This window comes from Ipomoea triloba, chromosome 15 (genome assembly GCF_003576645.1).
Source record: "Ipomoea triloba cultivar NCNSP0323 chromosome 15, ASM357664v1".
NCBI lineage: Eukaryota > Viridiplantae > Streptophyta > Magnoliopsida > Solanales > Convolvulaceae > Ipomoea > Ipomoea triloba.
The window spans coordinates 24308673-24328175 of NC_044930.1; the positions used below are offsets into that span (position 1 = coordinate 24308673).

Here is a 19503-nt window from a genome sequence, read left to right on the forward strand (position 1 = left end):
TGGCGCCGTCAGGCCGGTCAGTATAACCGTCGAGTTGGATATATAAGTATATAACCGTGCACACATAAAACGACTTCAAATGTAAGTGAGTGAGAGAAGACGATGGACGACGATAGAATTCTGGAACGAGAAAGGTACCAAATCGAACAGATTCGCCAGCTCGAGTCCGAGGAGTTGCAGGTAGAGGAAGTCGATGACGAATCATCCGAGGATGGCGATACCGCGTAACAATCTAATTTATTTCGGATTGTATTTAGATTCCGTTACATTTCGTTGTTTATCGTAGTGTAGTATCAGTTTGATGTTCATACACGGAATCAACTAGGGTTTTTGATTCTGCGATTGAGTTTACATCGCTTCTAGCTCGAGTACTATGCAGTTTTTGGGAGTTTCTATTTAGTATGGCCAACCTAGGTCTAGGTTTGAAACTTTGTTGTTCAGAGTGGTAGGAAATTGGAATAGAAATGGTTTAAAAGTTTTAGGTTTGCTTGAGCTTTGTACACTCAATTCAGCTCTATCTTCCGTTAAATTTAAATATCAAACAAGGAAGAAAAGGAACCAGGAATGAAATAGTTCTGATTTGCTTGGTTATAGCAGGTGTGAGGAAAACAGGAATTTCTTTGCTTGGTTAGCTGAGGAAAGCAGAGTGCTATTTGGATTAGGTTTTCTGACTGGTTTATATTCTATGGAGGATACATAAGGGTTCTTTTCTGCCTAAAGTAATTTAGTGTATCTGGGTTGATTTTGGATGCCCAATCATCACTATATAGAGTTATTTTGTGTTCTATTTGAAACTCATTTTATTGTGCTGGAATCTGATTATGATTCTCTTTCCTTATCCTTGGCTGGTCATATTCATCATAGGTTGGGGGAACAAACTGCACCTGGTGAATTTAATTATGACACCTCTTTGGCTGCATTGCATTCTTATCTTGGTGGTATGTACACTTGGAATTTTTTTTCCTTTCTGTTTTATTGTTGTTGATATTTCTGTTCCATCTCAAACTGTTCAATTATTTATGACATTCTATATGCCAGATGTTGAAGACACACATAACAGGTTGTCATTCTTGGATGGCGGAGCTGTGATAGTTGTTCCTTTATTCTATCTTGAAGGTGAGTATTCATACCTGGTTTACTCAACTTTATATAGCATTTCAACACATTCACCATGCATCTGCATTATACCACATTTGGTATGATTATCAACAAGTAGCAGGGAAACTGAAGAAAAAAGACAGCATTTTGGCATAATTTGGTTAACTGAAAGAGGAGTGATGAATATTAGGAAACATTAGTAGGAGTGGGCTTAGTTTCCTTTTCCTAGTAGGATTGGTTTATCTTTATACAGTTTAATACATCGACTACTCAAAGAGAGAATCTATTGTAATTCTTTCATTATAATATATTCTTTTCTATTCTCTCTCTTTCTTTGTTTTCTCACATATTTTGCTTCAGCCTAACTAGTGGGGTGGCTATTCGCCACCTGCTAGACCTTTCAATCTCTCAATTTCAACATAGTATTAGTGCTTACTTATCCTGGGCTATTTCGTCTTCTATTTTTCTATATGAATGACAAGTCATAGTGATGCAAACATACAAGAGTGTTTTGTTTTAAATCATTGAGCTCATCCAGAACTTTTAAAGCACAAGACTGTTGAAGTTTATTCTCTCCACTATACCTGCTTTAACATATGCGTGCTTTCTGTTTATTTTTAGTAGTTATTCTAAGAGACAGTTGGGTGCATTTAGTTTCTGGAAAAATTTTCCATTTTTCTAGATAAAGGAAAACAAAAATAGAAAACAGGTAAACTGGTTTTCCATTTTTCCAATTTAAAAAAGGATTTGAAAACAGTTTTTCTCGTTTTCCAGATTTTCCCAAATACAAAAAAACACATATCTTTATCTATACTTGATTAATTGCTATTTTTATTACATAGAAACTTCTATTTCACTTATCTAGTTATCTATCTACTCATATCATCTACCCAACTACCACCAATCTATATACCTCTATCACTAGCTACCTACCCTATCACCACCTATATCTATTTCATCCATCACCACCATTATTCATACTACCTGCATATCCACTACTATTACTACATATAATATTATCTTTTGTTTTTTACTCTATCCATATTATTAGGGATGGCAATAGGTAGGTACTCATCTATTTTGTCATTTTTAATTGTGAATCTGAATACATTTAGAAGTTAGAACTACCCAAATACGAATGAATATTACATGTACCTTTTCCAAACCCAATTGACACTACACATATAGTACTCGAAATCATCGTGCAACCTATTATACGCACACATTCACACACAAAAAATTGGATACAAGGATTTCACTACTACCTAAACTTGTTTCAAACCTGTCCTATTAGGGGTTTGGAAGTTAGGTACCCGGTATTAATTTATTTGTTGTCGTCCATGGATAGTATTTCTATTGTCAAAATTAAAATTCAGAAAATAGCACTCAAAATTTGAATATTCGAAATAAAATTTAGATATATCCAACTCTACTTGATATTATTGTCACTTACCACTAGCATTATTTGTAGGTTCAAATGAAGAAAAACAATCTATAAACATATAGGATTAAATAACTTTGTATTTCCTCCCTCATTTGAATGCTGATAAACACGTTTTTTGTTTTCTATCGTTTTTCTAGTGGAAAAAGAAAAATGAGAAAACTATGGAAAAAGGAAATAGAAAAATGGAAAACAGAAAAATGCACTAAACATGCATACATCAAACCATAGTTGGTAATGAGCAAATAACATAGCACAAGCACAATCCTAGGCTTTGATTTCGGCAATAAAGGCTAGCATGTTTGCAGATAGAGGTTTACATTTTGTTGCACCTTGATGCATATATATAAAATTTATATTTCTTTACCTATTGAGAATAAATAAAGGCATCAAAATAGAAGGGCAAAAAAATGTCATCCTGTTTCTGCTAGCATGTACTAATGATATGGTCATATACTCATATTGCTAAGTAAGCATATTGTAGGTGTTTCTTGAGTGTAATGATCATGTTCTTGTTTAGCCCAGGCTCCCAGCTGATGTCTTATCTAAAAACAGGGTTTTTCTAAAAGGCCTTAATTTGGTGTTTCTTGAATAAGATACATTTCATCTACCTAAGTAGCGTTTTTGTTTATTTATTGTGTGGACCAGCTTCTACTTTTTGGAGTAGCTATGCAACAAGCATACATAGCTTCAAAGTTGCAATGAGTAACCTCTTTTCTTTCAGTTTTAAATTTCCTTTGTTATTTATTTTATTTCTTCAGGAGTTGTTTTATTCCCTGAGGCTACACTTCCTTTGCGAGTTATTCAGTCTAATTTTATAGCTGCTGTTGAAAAAGCATTGCAACGGACTAATGATCATTATACTATTGGTGTCGTAAGTATACTTTTGGAATTTTTGTTTCATTTCTTTTTGTAAAGGTTTTGTTGAACTGCACTTTTAAGTTGGCTTGATGGAAAATGCTTTCAGATTCGAGTTCACAGGGATCCTCATAATAGGAGGATAAAATTTGCAACGACTGGGACAACTGCTGAGGTACTGCATGGTACTTATCAAATTTGTACAATTTTAATAAACTAAACTACGAAGTTACTAATCTTATCTACTATGGTTATGGAGTTACTGATAGTCTTAATATGGTTGATATATCTACATTTAAATATGGAAGTGGTATATCTTATTATTATTAGTGTGTGTGTGTGTGTGTTTTTTTGGGTTTTGTTTTGCTTTTGCTTTTGCTTTTTGTTTTTTGTTTTGTTTTGTTTTGTTTTGCTTTTTTTGTTTGTTTTTGTTTTTGTTTTTTTTTTTGGTTTTGTTTTAGTTTTGTTTTGTTTTTTGTTTTGTTTGTAATTTCTTAATTGTGTTCTCACATACTTAATTATTCACGATGCTTTAGATTCGGCAATATCGGCGGTTGGAAGATGGTTCAGTGAATGTTGTTACCCGTGGTCAGCAACGCTTTCGTCTGAGACGCCGTTGGATGGATGCTGATGGAGCAGTAAGAACTTTTTAAATGTGAAATACAAAGAATTTTCTTTCTTTTCCGTATTTGTTGTTCTCTTACTCAACTTATTTGATTAACTATTCTTCTAATAGCCTTGTGGAGAGATTCAAATCATCCAAGAAGATTTTCCATTAAGGACTCCCCGAGAGGCTGTTGGGAGATTGACACCATTGAGAAGATTGCATGCCTGGGCTGATGTGCCTTTACAAACACAGTCATCAAATAGTTCTCTAACTAAGCATTATGAGTATGGAAATGGGAATGATTCAGATGTGATGTCAGAGGAAAGTTTTGAAAGTGAATTATCGTTCGGAGAGAAAAGACTCCACCAGTCTGCTATTGTTTCTATAATTGGTGAGGATATGATTGATGAGTCAACAAGCAGTGATGATGAGACCCTTGATCAAGGGCTAGAGGTCCAATCTGGAAGATACCACTTACATGATTTTGTTGGGTCTTTGCACACAAAACGCAACAAAAAGTCTATTGATTCTAGCCAGGGAATTGGGGAAGGATCTGCTTCTGATATGCCATCTTGTAAAGGAAATGGATTGAGAAAGCATGCAATTAGCCAGATGCGTGAAGTCCCAAGGGCATTCTGGCCCAACTGGGTTTATCGGATGTATGATTCATATGCTCTTGCTCAGAGGGCAGCAGGTTGTGAGGCCTTCTTTTCACTTCTAAAACAATTTTTTACTTGTTCATCAACTTTTTTTTTTTTAATCCCTGGTCTATGATTTAGCTTGATTTGGTGATTGAATTTTCTATTGATGATTTTTAATTTTGGCTCTTATTAGTTCTTCTTGATACGGGAAAGTTGTATGAAGGCTTCTGTTTGATATTCATTTCAACACCTTCATTTAGTTCCCTCCTAAACTTTTTAAAAAAACATTACTCCTTCCATCCCATTTTGTTAGGGGTAATTGCATTTGACACTGTTTTAAAGAAAACAAATAAAATAGTGATATTAGTTTTTTTTTTCTTCAAATTTGCCCTGGTAAAAAAACATGAATTGGGGCCCACCTAAAGTTAGTGGTGTTTAAGTCAGGAAATTGGACATTATTTTGGGATAGACTAAAAATAAAAGTAGGACAGATTAAGTGGAATGGAAGGAGTAAAGCACTGGTTTTTATGGGTTACAAATTTTTGTTGTGTTGTCTGATGTGTATGATAAGTTAAGCAAATCATCTTACACTTTGACTTGGAGGTTCACAGAGACAATAGATGTTACCGTGTTGCCTATGCATGCCATGATTAAGGTAGAACAGTCTAGACCCTGAAAAATCTTATATTTACTCTGCCATTATTGCTTCACTTTTATATGTTAGTAATTCCTGTTTACTGAGTGCTTGGGCAGTAGATACTAGATAGTTCCTGACAATTCTTGGTAACATCCCTTAACAATATTATGTCTGCATTCCATTTCATAGGATGATTTTCCACACATTTCCCTTGGATTCTAGTTGGAACATAAATATTTTGAATAACTTGGATTATATGGATTACTAGGAATTTGGCTGGTAATCTGCTAGAGTTGTAATTTTGTAGATCGGTGGAAACAGATTGTCAAGGCACCAAACATGGATGCGTTTGTGATGAAGCCAGATCTTCTATCATTTCATATTGCCAGTAAGATTCCTGTATCAGAATCAACAAGGCAGGAGCTTCTGGATATTGATGGAATTTCCTATAGGTTGCGACTAGAAATTGAATTACTCGAGAAGTTTGATCGTATACAGTGCAAGACTTGTTTGGTAAGAAATGGTGTTTATTGCAATGTTATGTTTTCTTGTGTGTGTGTGGCTAATCTTTATTCATTCCTTGTAGACTCTGATTGCTAGGCGAAGCGAGATGTTGGTAATGTCTGGAGAAGGTCCTCTTGGTGCTTATGTGAATCCACATGGTTTTGTGCATGAGATAATGACCCTGCTTAAAGCAAATGGGTTAGCAGTCATTGGAAATCCAGAGAAGGAATACAGCTGGTTTCCTGGGTATGGCTTTAATTTGGTTCCATAGTAATTTTCTCTCTTTCTCTCTCCGTCTGTCCCTCATTCAGAGTTTGAAGGCAGTCTTTTGTAGTTCTTGCTGAAGTATTAATATGCTTAGCAAGTTAGCAGGCCTATTTTTACACTACTAGTGTGGCTTGTGGCAAGTAAAAGCTCTAAGAAATTTGAGCTTAACAAATACTCTGTATCAATCTTTAGTACGACTTAATTGCTTGGTTGAAAAAAATAGTCTTTATTTTTGGATGTCTTTGCGTCAGATGCATTTCTGGATGTTTGAAATGTAGAATTGAATAAACCCTTGGAGGGGGCAAGATGTTAGTATCATGTTCTGATACTGGATGATATTCTTGTAGGTATGCCTGGTCTATTGCAGAATGTGTTACTTGTGGAGCCCAGATGGGGTGGCTTTTTACCGCTACAAATAAGAAACTGAAGCCTAGATCGTTTTGGGGCATTAGGTGTTCCCAAGTTCATGACGACATAAGCTAATCTTTCTTGAACTCAATACCTTTTGGCGGATCGAGCTTCTGTCCTCTGCAGCCGCAGAGATAATGCTTGGTTTGTACATGGCTTTGATAATGCTTGGTTTGTACATGGCTTTGGTTGGCTACAAGTCGTTATAATGATTTGGAATAATCTATAAGAAGTCTGTTACAATAGTTTCTTGGATGACAACTTCATACTAAAGCAGATTATCAGTTCTGAAGTCTTAACTTGCAGCAGAACTCCAACCTCTAGTTTTGTTCCAAGATCAGATCACAAAGCCCAGCAATGTAGTGAGTTGCAATCAAAGTAGTCGTCTCTTTTGCAGTTATGTATGTAGCAGGCATACCCGCCTGTGTTATTCCTCAAGTAGTGAAGTGATGTCTGCCCCCCTTTTATGCTGAAGAGGTGGGGTCATTACTTTTTGTATCTCAACTCCTCAAGGCTATTTGGTTTTGCTTTCTCCTCCGGGCTCTTATACTTTTTGTTATTGATAAATTTATTATTATTATTTTGTTTTATTGATTTGCTCAATACATTAAACAAATCAAGGCAAGACTAAGCATAAATCTCTCAGTAGTTCAGTTTGATACAAGGAATTGGAGGAAGCAGAAAGGAATTGCTGGATGTATTATGGTACTTTCCCAAGCTGCCACGCCCCTTTAGAAGAAGAAAAGGCAATAGTTATACCATGGATCCGGATCCACCTTGCAAGGTGAATTTATCACAATTTACATACTGAATATTGAGTATGTAAATTGTGTATTTTGAACTCGAGTCTACAGAATAAAGACAATTTGGGAACTGTTGACAATTTGGACACAGCAATTTGATCGATCTTGGTTTTCAATTGATTATACTATATTGGTTTTGATGATTACTTGAGACCATTGTGTAGGATTTCTGATGGTTAAAGTTGAGACCTTACATTTTGTAACTTCTCTTTGAAGATTTTTTATATAATTTCTTCCGGACTTATCTTAAGAATTTATGGTCAAAGTAATCTATCTTACTACTTGAGACTGAATTTTATTTTATGCTTTTATATGTGTTTTACTAGTAGATTTGGTAATAAAACTTCATGCTATGTACCTAATGTAAGTTGTGAGCATCATCTAACGATTTGAATAACACATTCTTTTTTTAGATAAATAAAATCAATGAAATCTATGTAGAAAATGCATTTCAAATGGATCAAGTTTATTAATAGAAGTGTAACTTTACTTCCTCACATGTACTTTTGACAACTACAAAATTTGTATCTATGGACATGACTGTAACAAAACTCTCAAACTCTCAACAAAAAGAAAATAAAAACAAACAAAATTTGTATCTATGAACATGAATATAACAATACTCTCAAACTCTCAACAACAACAAAAAGAAAATCAGTGCAAAGACTAAAGAAGTCACTGGTCAGCGATAGTTACGATAGACTGGGGCGTACATGCAACTCTCGGCATACTTAACAAGATCCTTTGGACGAGGGAGATGGGTTGCAAGACCTGAGAAATAAGCATACAAAGATGAAGTGAATGCCGATAAATATTAAACTTCTAGTTAAGACGGAAACGGACAGTTTTTCAATTACTAAATAACTCACCGAGTTCATATGACTTTGCAGCTACATTGGCTGCAATATGTGCTGATATCTTCCTGATTTTAGTGAATGGTGGATATATTAGCCCTGCCGCGTAGTTTTCCTCTGTCACCTCCGCTGCCAAGGCTTCCGCTGTTTCACCAACCAAAACGTTCATTATAACATGAATTTCTATGACACTAATCGACAACCGCTCCAGGCAAAACTTGTGTGTGTGTGTGTATACACTACTTACATGCTGTTAAAAGCATGTCGTCATGCACGCGCACTGTGCCCGACATAATCAGACCTAATCCAAATCCCGGGAATATGTATGCATTGTTAGCCTGAAGAAAAACCAAACCAGAAGTTAGTCTGCAATGAAGAACAAAGCTACTTATGGTTGATTATGGGGGAAACTGGGGAAAGTGGCAACCTGGCCTGGCACAAATTTCTTGCCTTCATATTCAACAGGCTGAAATGGACTTCCACTAGCAAAGATTGCAGCACCCTGTGATTAGGACCACTCAAAAGTCAAAACCAAAACTTATATTTTTTTTTTGAGTACTATTGATTCTGTTACAATGCAGTATCTGTTCATAACTATTTTCTCAACCTACTGAAGCACAAAGAGTCAATATCGCCTCCACTGAGGCTCGAACCCACCCCCTTCCATAACCAAAACTTATATTAGTAATGCATAAAAAGAAATCTGACAAGACTAAATTCAAATCCATTGTTTACCTTGGTCCATGTATAAGCTTCTTCTGCAGTACATTCTGCTTGTGAAGTCGGATTCGATAGAGCCATGATAAGAGGTCTCTACACAACATTTACTCGGGATTAAACGATGTATTCACTAAACGGGTTTAAGCTAATAGTGAGACACACTGCACTGTTTATATTTACCCCACCTCGTTGAGTGATGCCATGGTCTCCACAATTTCCTGGGTAAATGCTCTTCCAGCTCCCGAAGTTCCTATTAGAACCGTCGGCTTTACTGCCTGAAACCAGAGAATTGAAAACAATATAAGTGAAGAGAAGACAGGCGTTTCTAATTCTTTCCATTCCGTTAATTAGCCACTCCGAACTCACATTGACAGCCTCGATGAGGTCCTTGGCTGGCTCGTGTTCGTGAGCCCAAGGTCGTTTGAATTGCTGAAGCGATTCTAACCGAGAACTCACAATCAGTCCCTGATATAAAGCCAAACAAGTACAATTTTACTGGCAACAGTAAAGAAAAATATATGCATTAGTATGAAGCTAGTCTGAATTGATGAAGTGCCTTTGAGTCGACAAGCCAAATCTTTTTTCGAGCTTCATCTATCGGAGTCCCTGACTGCAAAAGTTACACAGGCAAGGCAGTAAGAATATCCAAAAACGGAAGAAAGTGAAATAAAACTACGAAAAAAGACAGACAATTTAGTACCTTCTTTGAAATTTCAAGTGCAATAAGCTCGGCTATTCCAGTTCCAGCCTTCAGTATGCCAAACACAGAGGTTTAAACAAAAATCGCATAATTCTAGCATTGTAGCAACTGATATGCTATCTAGGGAGGGATAAAAATCCATCAAAAGATGAACAAGCTCACCTCTCCTGCACCTAGGAACAAGAAAGTTTGGTCTTTTAACGATCCGCCAATTACTTTCAACGCTGAAACGAGCCCAGCCAGGACAACAGATGCCGTTCCCTGTGATATAATTGTGTAACGTTGAATACCGTTTAGAATAGAACGAATCGTTTCAACAAGAAAGCTCTTGAATTGTTACAAATATTACCTGTATATCATCATTAAACACAAGATGTGTAGTACGATACTTTGCCAGCAGATCGAAAGCATTGTGGTTTGCAAAGTCTTCGAACTAGAAAGTGTTTACGAGTTTAGAATATACAGTAAATAACACTACAAACTCTTATCTAAAAGAAAGCAACATATACTGTTAGCAAATGCATACTTGTATCAGAATTTTTTCTCCGTAATTTTGTTTAACTGCAGACATGAACTCCTCCAATAGTTCTGCATATTCCTATTTGTGGCCGAAAGCGATAAAAAGAATCTCAAATCAATACTATAGTTTGGGAAGTGGAAACCTTTACCCAGAGGCAAAAATCGAAAGAGAAGAACTACTAGATACCTGCCCGGTTGCTCTTTTCTGCTTGAGTCCAATGTAAAACTCGTCGTCTAGTAGCTTCTGATTGTTTGTGCCTACATCGATGGTAATAGGCAGGCACTGGAAGCGGATATACAGAAAGTGTGTGTGTATGTGTTTGTGTTAAAGATCATAGAAATCTCGATTTAAAATAACCACATTTTAAGATGAATTTTAAACAACTTGACATGAGACTATTTATGCAGAAAAGCAGAATGCTTACTACTGAGGGACGAACTCCTCCAAGAGCAGTATAGAGAGAAAGTTTTCCTACAGGAATTCCCATCCCCTGCAAAATGTTTTTATTTCGGTTTATATGGAAACTTTCTTGAACAACTCGGTAAAAATCAGTAGAATTCAGCGTTTTACCTGACAACCAAGGTCACCAAGTCCCAATATGCGTTCGCCATCAGTTACTACGATAACCTGTATGCCCTTCTCGGGCCAGTTTTTAAACACCTCAAGAATCCTGCCTCTGAAAACTTCCGATGAATAATGTTACTATTTTTGGCTAAGACAACACTAATAGTGAATTGAACCCAAATAATGGAAAAGAAAAAAATTACTTCTCTTTCAGACTGATAAAAAGGCCCTGAGGACGATTGAAAATGCCTCCGTACTTCTGGCAAGCCTCACCGACTGTCGGGGTGTAGACAATTGGAAGTAGTTCCTCGACGTTATCAATAAGAAGTTTATAAAATAGCCTTCTATTCCTCTCCTGGAATATTACTTAAACAAATTCAATACTACAGCATTTAAAAATCAAGTCTTATTTTTTGTCAAACAAGTTCTCGAGCTCTCAAAGATAAAAGGCGAAGGAAAATACCTGAAGCTCCATCATGGCCACATATCTTTGCAATGGAACTTCATATGAGCGAAGATTTTGCAACACTTTCTTCAGCTAAAAACACAACATTGCAGGCAAAGATGGCGGGGTGGGTGATCAAGAAGAACGGGGAAATAACTAATACGAGAGGCAACATTTATCGAGCTACCTACCTGAAGTTCCTGGGACATCACAGTAGGAGGTAGGAGGCCGCGCAAGTAATATGCATCTCTCTCTTGGTCAGTGAATGCAAGCCCTTTATTGTAATGTGGATCGCGCATCAAACTATATCCACTGAAGAAGAAGAAGAAGAAGATAATGAAAACTTATAATTCAGTGAGATAATCAATCAGACAAAGATAAACATTTAGGAAGTTTACATTCATGATGTATATAACATGACAAACAACTTATCAAGTTAATGTTTCATGTCACAAGATTCAATACTTCAAGATTATGAAGTGATGATAGATAAACAATAACACAATCCACAGCAATAAATTGCAATAATTGATTTAAGAGGAAACAATTAATAATTACCTAGCCACAGAGAAATAAATAGTTGATTTGACTAGTAAATAGTAAACAAAACACGTAAAATGGGACACAGGGAGTAATAATTACCTAGTCACAGAAAAAGAAAGAGTTGAATTGACTAGTGAATAGTAAACAAAACATGAGTAATAATTACCTAACCGAGAAAGAAAAAGTTGATTTAACTAGTGAATACTAAACAAAACACGTAGAGGGAGTAATAATTACCTAGTCACAGGAAAAGAAAGAGTTGATTTGACTTTTGACTAGTGAATAGTAAACAAAACAGGTAAAATGAGACCGATAGAGTAATAATTACTTAACCGAGAAAGAAAAAGTTGATTTAACTAGTGAATAGTAAACAAAACACGTAGAGGGAGTAATAATTACCTAGTCACAGGAAAAGAAAGAGTTGATTTGACTAGTGAATAGTAAACAGAACAAGTAAAATGAGACCGATAGAGTAATAATTACTTAACCGAGAAAGAAAGATCGAGCTGATCTAACTAGTGAATAGTAAACAGAACATGTAAAATGGGACAGCGGGAGTAATAATTACCTAGCCACGGAGAAAGTCCAAGGGGTGATGCATTGATCCTCAGTGGCTTTATCTTCACCATAGATGTCCCCAACTCCACCTCCCACACCAGCCTTATCATTCAAATCAAGCACAGACTCATCATACCCTCCCATCCCTTTCAGTGTACTTTCCATGCCTACCCTAATTAACAATCTTCCTCTTCTCTGCCAATATCAAAAACTGAAACCACAAAAGCAGTAATCAAATACAAAGAGAAAACTCACAATTTTCAAGAACAATGGAAAAATTCCCACATTTTATAACCAACCCAAAACAAGAAACTTCAAAATCTTCCAAGATTCCAAAGTGGGTGTGTGCAAAAGTGAAAATCTTGAAGAAAAAAGAAGAAAATGGGGATGGTATATTGTCGTACCAGAAGATTGGTTCTTGATGGAAGATGAATAGCGAGAGGATCAAAGTGACAACGACTGAGGGAGGAAGCAATGTATATGAGAGAGAGAGAGAGAGAGAGAGAGAGAGAGGGGTGAGGGTTCAATTCTCTTGGCATTCCCAGAAAGAAAGTAGGAGATTTCCGCAATTTGGGAGGTGAAAATAATGGTAAATTCGTAGTTGAAAGTTGGCAATTTTAGAGACAGTTTGAAGAATTCCTAACGGTTGTCCGCGTGTTTGGGAGAATGTAATGAAGGACTTCTTGGCAGTTGGCAGTTATATGTAACCACCATTTCCCTTTTTCTTTTCCACCCTAGGGGTAAATTATCTAGAAAATACTACATATACTCATATTTCTTACTCCTAACTTCTATTTCCAATTTATTTTTTGAATACTAACTCTATTTCCAATTTATTAAAATGTATCATTGATCATGATTCATTATTGTACAACTGTAAGTTTATTATAAAATTATTTTAGGTTGATTAAGATAACATTAATTTAATTTGCATTTTATCATTCACACATTTTATTCTTTTTTTTTATATAAATAAAATTAATGTTATAAAATATATTATAGAGTTTTTTTCTACTTTTGGTCCCATGAGTATGAGACTATTTTCACATTTGGTTCTCGACTATTAAAAATTTTAAATTTAGTTTCCTGACTTTTAAATCCTTGCCACATTTGATCTCCGACAATTAAAAATTTCATATTTAGTCCCATGACTTTTAAATAATTAAATCGTTTTCACGTTTAATTTGGTTCCATGACTTTTAAAATTTTGTCACATTTAGTTCCCGACTATTAAATTTTTCAGATTTAATTTCACGACTTTTAAATAATTGTCACATTTAATTCATCGACCTAAATTCCGGCTATATCTCAAGGGTAACATTCTCTAATACTGTTTTCTTAAACTTACTTTTTTCCTCCCAATCACTTTTTTTTTTTTGATTTTTTTCCCAACCCTAGTTTTTATCCCCTCAAATATGTACTCTTTGAATCAAGAAAACTACTATATACAACGATAATGTGGCAATGTACAAATATATATAACTATTATAAGGGTGACTCTACTATATGAGACCGTTTTAGGAATGATAATTCGTGAAAGGATCTAGTCTAAATGAAAAGTGTAATAATATACTATATATTAATCATCAACTAAGTTGATTGGATTATTGATTTAGTAATAATAAAATTTTAAATTCCACTTCTAAGTGTAATATTTATGAGAAAAAGAGTGAATCTTACTGGAATATTTGCCATATTAAGGCTGTCCTCAACCCTGCCAATCCCCCCTTTCTAATCTATGTGGCAAGAGAGAGTATTTATTATTATTATTATTATTATTATTTAATGTCATGTGTGTTTTAATAGGAGAAAGAAATTGCTAAATTAGCAAGAGGTAAGAGAATGAAAAAGTTGGAGAAAAAACATGGTAAATATGATTTGTGTACTTTTTATTTTTATTTTTTTATTTCCTATTATATTATTTAGTTATTATATTTATAATATAATATGAAAGTTAGATCACTTTTAAAAATGAGAGAATATTGCAGGGATGTAGAACAAATAGTGGAGAATTTATAAATTTGATGATGTGAAAATGAAATCCATTTTAAAAAATATAAGAGAAATTTCTGAATTAAGGATAGTCTTATAAACATAAAAACATGACCCACAGATAGCTAACATAGAATATACCATCTCAATTACAAAGATATGGCCAAATAAACGCTATAAACTAATCAAAAGATCGTATGGTCTAGTGGTACCCGGTTTACACTCTCACATGGAAGGGGATAGATTTGAGCTTCTATGGAGGCGACTGTTGACTCTTTGTGCACTAAAGTATTTTCATATGATCAACCATGCGTTTTGCGATCATCAATACTTAGTTGATCACCACACAATATCCGCCATGCAATTAAATTATTGGGGTTTTGACAGAAATATGATAAATATGAGAACTTGAAATTTTCTAGACAAAAATAAGACACTCATGAAAATGAATTCATTCTCATTTTAGTTCAATTTTAATAAGGGTCATATTTTTGTTAAGTGAAGTTTTTCTTTTCTTTATTTTTTTTTATCAAAATTAATATATGTTGGGCGGAAGGCAGTAAAAGTATAGACCTAGAAATTCGTGTATATATGTTCGTTAATGGGTTAACACGATAACGAGATGAATACGTGTATATAGGTTAGGATCGTGTCGACACGATATGACACGAAACCTGTTAAAACCCGCTAAATCTATTACTATATTTACAAATTTGAAATTTAAAAGTTACGTTATATATATTAAAAAAAAAAGAAATAAACTTACAATTCAATCTATTAAAAAAACAAAAAAAAAATCAATTTATAACATTAATATTAATGAGTTAAACCAGTTCTTAATAGGTTTAACGGGTTGACTTGTTAAGACACGAAACATAACGTGTTATTAACGGGTCAACCCGGAACACATTAAGCAAAACACTTGTCCGTTATTTTCGTGTTCGGTTTCATATCGTGTTAACGGGTCATGCCTATAATTGTCAAGTCTAAGTGAAAGATTAGCCCAACACCGGAAGAATTATTGGATGGAGACCGGTAAAGGGTCAAATCCAACAGACCAACACCTTATCTTTGAAAAATGTAATAATCATATATAGGGATGGGAATAGGTCAGGTCCTTTATAGAGGCCTGTGACCTGACCTGTTTAGGGTTTGATCTTAAATAAGTGGTATCAAGTTAGGTCATGAGTTCTACCTCAACAAAAATAAAAATTGTGTAATTAAAATTCACAGATTGCGCCTGATGCTAACAATTTACATAATTTTTTTTTTACAAACAACAGCTGAACCTCGTACAGAGGCTGCCTACGTACCCAGATATATTTTTTTTTCTTGATTTTCTGGGATCAAGCCACACGTAGTTCTTGATTTCATTTTTTAAGAACAGCATGCAGTTCCTTGGGCTTATATATATGGGATGAATCAATCTTCGTGGATTAAAGAGAAACCTCTTCGTCACTGTTTCATCGTCAGCTGCTTCTTCGCCGCCGGCGCCGATTCTTCATCAGTTCCGGACCACTTTCTTTTCGTTCTCTTAGACGACGACAATAACACAGAATCCGGACTAGTGTCGCCGCAGTTTCTACGCAGAATCCGCGACCTCTTCTTCCCTTTCTCCGCAGGTTGTCGTCGATTCTTCAGCTGATGATCGTCGTAGTTGTTGTTGGTCATTTCTTGCTCGGAGACTGAGACCGCCGCCAATAGTTGGAGATCACTATAACCGGCGGGAAGACAAACATACCTTCCATCGCCAACTTTCACGAACGCTAACTTCGACACGTACGATGATTGCTTCATTCTATACTATACGCACTCACTGTCTTCGAAAAGAATTACGTAGAGAAGATGGAGGATATGATACAAAGTGGGAGCGCTAGCGAATGACTGACTTATTTATAGTAGGGTTATATAATAATCTGGATCATGAGCTAGGAATTAGAAATGCCTTTACCATTCGATCAATCAATAAATAAAAGAGCAATTAAGAATTAATTCAACTTATTAAAATAAATACATTCTCTTTATATAATATACACCAACCCGGTGTAGGTTACAAATGAATATTTGTATGGAAGAGAAATAAAAATAAGAGAAAATGGTTGTTCTAGTCCATTAGTTATACACATACTATAGACTTTTTCGCTCATGAATTATTACCATACACAAAATTTTTCCTTTAATTATGTGTAAAGTGGTATTTTTAGTCCACCGCCACTAACAAATTATGTTAATATTAATAATGTATTTTAAATTTTCAAATTGTTGCGGGACACCTTAGTCATTTTTTATATATCAATTTGAATTAAATAATTAATTAATCGTTGAGCTAGGTCCATAGACACATTTTTTTTTTTTTTTGCCATTGGACTAGTGTAGTTAAAACTTCAAAATTATTTTGGTTTCAAATTTACTACATATTACTGGTTGAAATAAATATTACGAATTTAAGTACTTTGTTCTTTTCATGTTGATAAGTTGGAGTGAGTTTTCAATCTATAAGCACTTTCAATTCATATGTCATTTCCATTTTCATTTTTATAAAGGAAAAAAAAGAAGAAGAACAGTATAGTGGTTCTACCACAATTGTATTTTCAATTTTCAGTTTGTAACTAATGGGGAATATTCCTCGAATATACGCACTACACACATGCTCCATACCTGGCTTAGTCGTCACGAGGAACATGTCTTGACCTTATGCTAGACCGACTCAACCTCAATGCAAAGACTGAGCGAGTGGCTTATCAGCATATACCTTCCACTTTACCTTGAGATTGCGAACTGACCCCGTGGGCTCGGGATGATCAATCCGAACAGGGCCACTTAGAGAGATGAGCCTTATTTCTCTATTTCAATCCGGCAGCTAAAGGAACAAGGACGTCAGAAACTTTTTCACACGTGGGGGAATTAGCAACGCCTTCGACCCCCTATGCATGAGTCACACTTGTCGCACATGCCGACCTCCGACATGTGCTCCCTTCACACTCCTATAAATAATGCATTTAATATATGGGAGGACTTTTTGGGCATTTCTACCTAACCTTAATCAGCTCGGGACGCTCTGACCCACTGTCACCTCTTCCTGAGCTCAGCTACTTAAACCAATTAACAAGCATACTTGTACGACCCTACGGAACAAATCCGTATACATACACTTATCTACATAGCCCACTGTATTTTCTTCATCAACAACAAAACATCACAAAAAACAAGCATATTAGATTATTGAAAGATATTTTAAAAAAAATATATTATATATATAATTCTTTTCTATATTGCGTATTTCTTGGCTTTTTTTGGGCTGTGCGAGATTGCGAGACTACCATTTTCATTCATCTTCTTTGCCATTTTCATTCATCTTCGTTCTCCAGCCTTAGTTTCTTGGCTTCCTGAAAAAGTTTTCCTTAAATTTGAAGAAAATGATTTTCTTCAGTTCGATTCATGAAAAAATTTTACACAAAAAAAATTCAATAGGAGTAGTATTTTGTTTTTCATGGAACTCGGAACAAAAAATGAGTTGACATTACTAGTTTGTCCTTGTGATTCATTCTTTCTTTTGTTATCAGTATTATTGTGTGAGACATATAGAATTATACCATTAGTCCTTACAATTCTAAATCCAATCAACGAAACACTGGAATCAATGTTCCCAGTAATTTGTTTTTCACTATCCAAACAATATAATAGAACCAATCTTCATAGTAAATTAATAATTGCTTTAATTGCAAACCAAATAGACCAGTGATTCGAATCACCACACTGCTACTTTTTTATCATAACCTTTAAATCAAGCGATAACCAACTATGCGCTAAGCTCTTGGGCTGTATACATATATATTTATTACTTTGTATTCCTATCAAGCCTAAAAGAAAAAAAAAAGGAAAAAAAAAAACTCCAAAGAATGCATGTTGATCTAGTCAACACACAATTATATGGACTGGGGTCCACACAATAATTTGCACACTTCTAGAATAGATTCAAATTCAAAATACACAATTATATACTATTTTTTTCAATTTATCACTTAATGTTCCCAACTAAATATTCACAATTTGAGTTGTGAACATTGAATATGTAAATTGTAAACATTGAGTATGTAAATTGTGATAGATTCACGTTGAAATGTGGACACGGGTATAACTATTGCATTTATTGGGATTACTTTCCCAATTATACCCACTTTCCAGAACCTTCGTTTTCTTTGATCCCAAGAAAAGATCAGAGCTCATTATCGGAGAAAGCACCCTATATATTGTTGTGTGAGCACTCACACTCCCTTCACAATTGACAGCAAGAATTGGAAGATGGAGCAGCAGAAATGGGAAGCCAAGGTTTCAGCAAGGCTACAAAAGGCCACCGCCGATGAGATTTGGCCACTCTTCCAAGACTTCTTCGGCCTGGGAAAATGGTTCCCTGGCCTCTCCACTTGCCATGGGATTCACGGCAACAACGCCCAACTTGGCTGCATCCGCTACTGCGCCGGATTCTCCCTTTCCGGCAAGACTGACTGCGCCGGCGAAGAGAATCCCGCCCCGGCGGCGAGGACAAATTGGAGCAAGGAAAGGTTGATAGCCATGGATCCAGCTGCCAGGACTTTGAGCTACGAGATGTTGGATGGCAGCTTAGGATTCAAGAACTATGTTTCGACGGTCAAGATCGTTCCCGGCGGTGATGAAGGCTGCGAGATTGAGTGGGGGTTTACTGTTGATCCGGTGGAGGGTTGGAGATTGGAGGATCTGGTGAAGATTTATGATCTTGGGCTGCAGAGCATGGCTAAGAAGATGGAGGACTTCATAGCAATTTCTTAGAATATTATTCTACTTTCTAAAGTTTTCATATTGTTAGACAAATAATAATCTGGTAATTTGATATTAAATAGTATTTTACGGACTAAATATTAGAAATATTGTTGTGCTATAGTGAGATAAATATTATTATAATTACTTTTAAGTTCTTTATGATGGTATTTGAGTCACTACACATTAATATTTTCAATCCAATTAGATTGTTAATCCTAGAAGCATCAACGTACAATTGATCCTAATATGCCAATCGTGCAATGCATGAGATAAATATTAGACAATTTAATAATATTACTGTTAAGTCAAAATGTACAACTTACTATTAACATAAGTTCAATTCATGTATTACAAATACATTAAAATATATTCGATATGAATATTACAAAAAGTCTAAAAATTAAAACTAACTTTAGATAGGCCCACGTACCATTTCCATGTATAAAATACTTTTTTTTTTCAAAAAAATTTGAGATTTCTCAAATCCTTTGCAATGTCTTCAATTTATTGTATAAAAATTTGATTTGACAGTCAATATAGCTAAAT

The 19503-nt window shown here is 35.1% G+C and overlaps 3 protein-coding genes across 3 annotated transcripts; 2 read left to right on the forward strand and 1 right to left on the reverse strand.

Moving 5' to 3' along the window:
- LOC116006786 (protein cereblon) lies at window positions 1-7514 on the forward strand. The gene is made up of 10 exons (XM_031247274.1): window positions 1-224; window positions 865-938; window positions 1039-1116; window positions 3301-3413; window positions 3507-3572; window positions 3934-4035; window positions 4134-4698; window positions 5590-5795; window positions 5869-6032; window positions 6401-7514. Exons 1-10 carry the CDS (start codon window positions 103-105, stop codon window positions 6534-6536), a joined length of 1626 nt encoding a protein of 541 aa, XP_031103134.1. The 5' UTR covers window positions 1-102; the 3' UTR covers window positions 6537-7514.
- A 425-nt stretch (window positions 7515-7939) lies between these two features.
- Window positions 7940-12365, reverse strand: LOC116007109 (NADP-dependent malic enzyme-like). The gene is made up of 19 exons (XM_031247702.1): window positions 12179-12365; window positions 11259-11379; window positions 11086-11160; window positions 10826-10977; window positions 10629-10734; window positions 10483-10548; window positions 10245-10340; window positions 10065-10136; window positions 9888-9971; window positions 9701-9799; window positions 9539-9586; window positions 9395-9448; window positions 9205-9303; window positions 9024-9113; window positions 8854-8931; window positions 8546-8620; window positions 8366-8456; window positions 8134-8262; window positions 7940-8035 (listed from the first exon to the last, which is right to left on the reverse strand). Exons 1-19 carry the CDS (start codon window positions 12331-12333, stop codon window positions 7947-7949), a joined length of 1779 nt encoding a protein of 592 aa, XP_031103562.1. The 5' UTR covers window positions 12334-12365; the 3' UTR covers window positions 7940-7946.
- Window positions 12366-18354: 5989 nt separating this feature from the next.
- LOC116007108 (lachrymatory-factor synthase) lies at window positions 18355-19119 on the forward strand. Its single transcript, XM_031247701.1, has one exon. The coding sequence runs from the start codon at window positions 18463-18465 to the stop codon at window positions 18964-18966; it is 504 nt and encodes a 167-aa protein (XP_031103561.1). The 5' UTR covers window positions 18355-18462; the 3' UTR covers window positions 18967-19119.
- The last annotated feature ends 384 nt before the right edge of the window (window positions 19120-19503 follow it).

Coding starts and splice junctions, on each gene's coding strand:
- LOC116006786 (XM_031247274.1), top strand. CDS start 103: ATGGACGACGATAGAATTCTGGAACGAGAAAGGTACCAAATCGAACAG. Junction 4,699..5,589: donor TCTTGCTCAGAGGGCAGCAG/GTTGTGAGGCCT, acceptor GTAATTTTGTAG/ATCGGTGGAAACAGATTGTC. Junction 6,033..6,400: donor GAATACAGCTGGTTTCCTGG/GTATGGCTTTAA, acceptor ATATTCTTGTAG/GTATGCCTGGTCTATTGCAG.
- LOC116007109 (XM_031247702.1), bottom strand. CDS start 12,333: ATGGAAAGTACACTGAAAGGGATGGGAGGGTATGATGAGTCTGTGCTT. Junction 10,549..10,628: donor TTGGTGACCTTGGTTGTCAG/GTAAAACGCTGA, acceptor AACATTTTGCAG/GGGATGGGAATTCCTGTAGG. Junction 9,587..9,700: donor TGTTCCTAGGTGCAGGAGAG/GTGAGCTTGTTC, acceptor GGCATACTGAAG/GCTGGAACTGGAATAGCCGA.
- LOC116007108 (XM_031247701.1), top strand. CDS start 18,463: ATGGAGCAGCAGAAATGGGAAGCCAAGGTTTCAGCAAGGCTACAAAAG.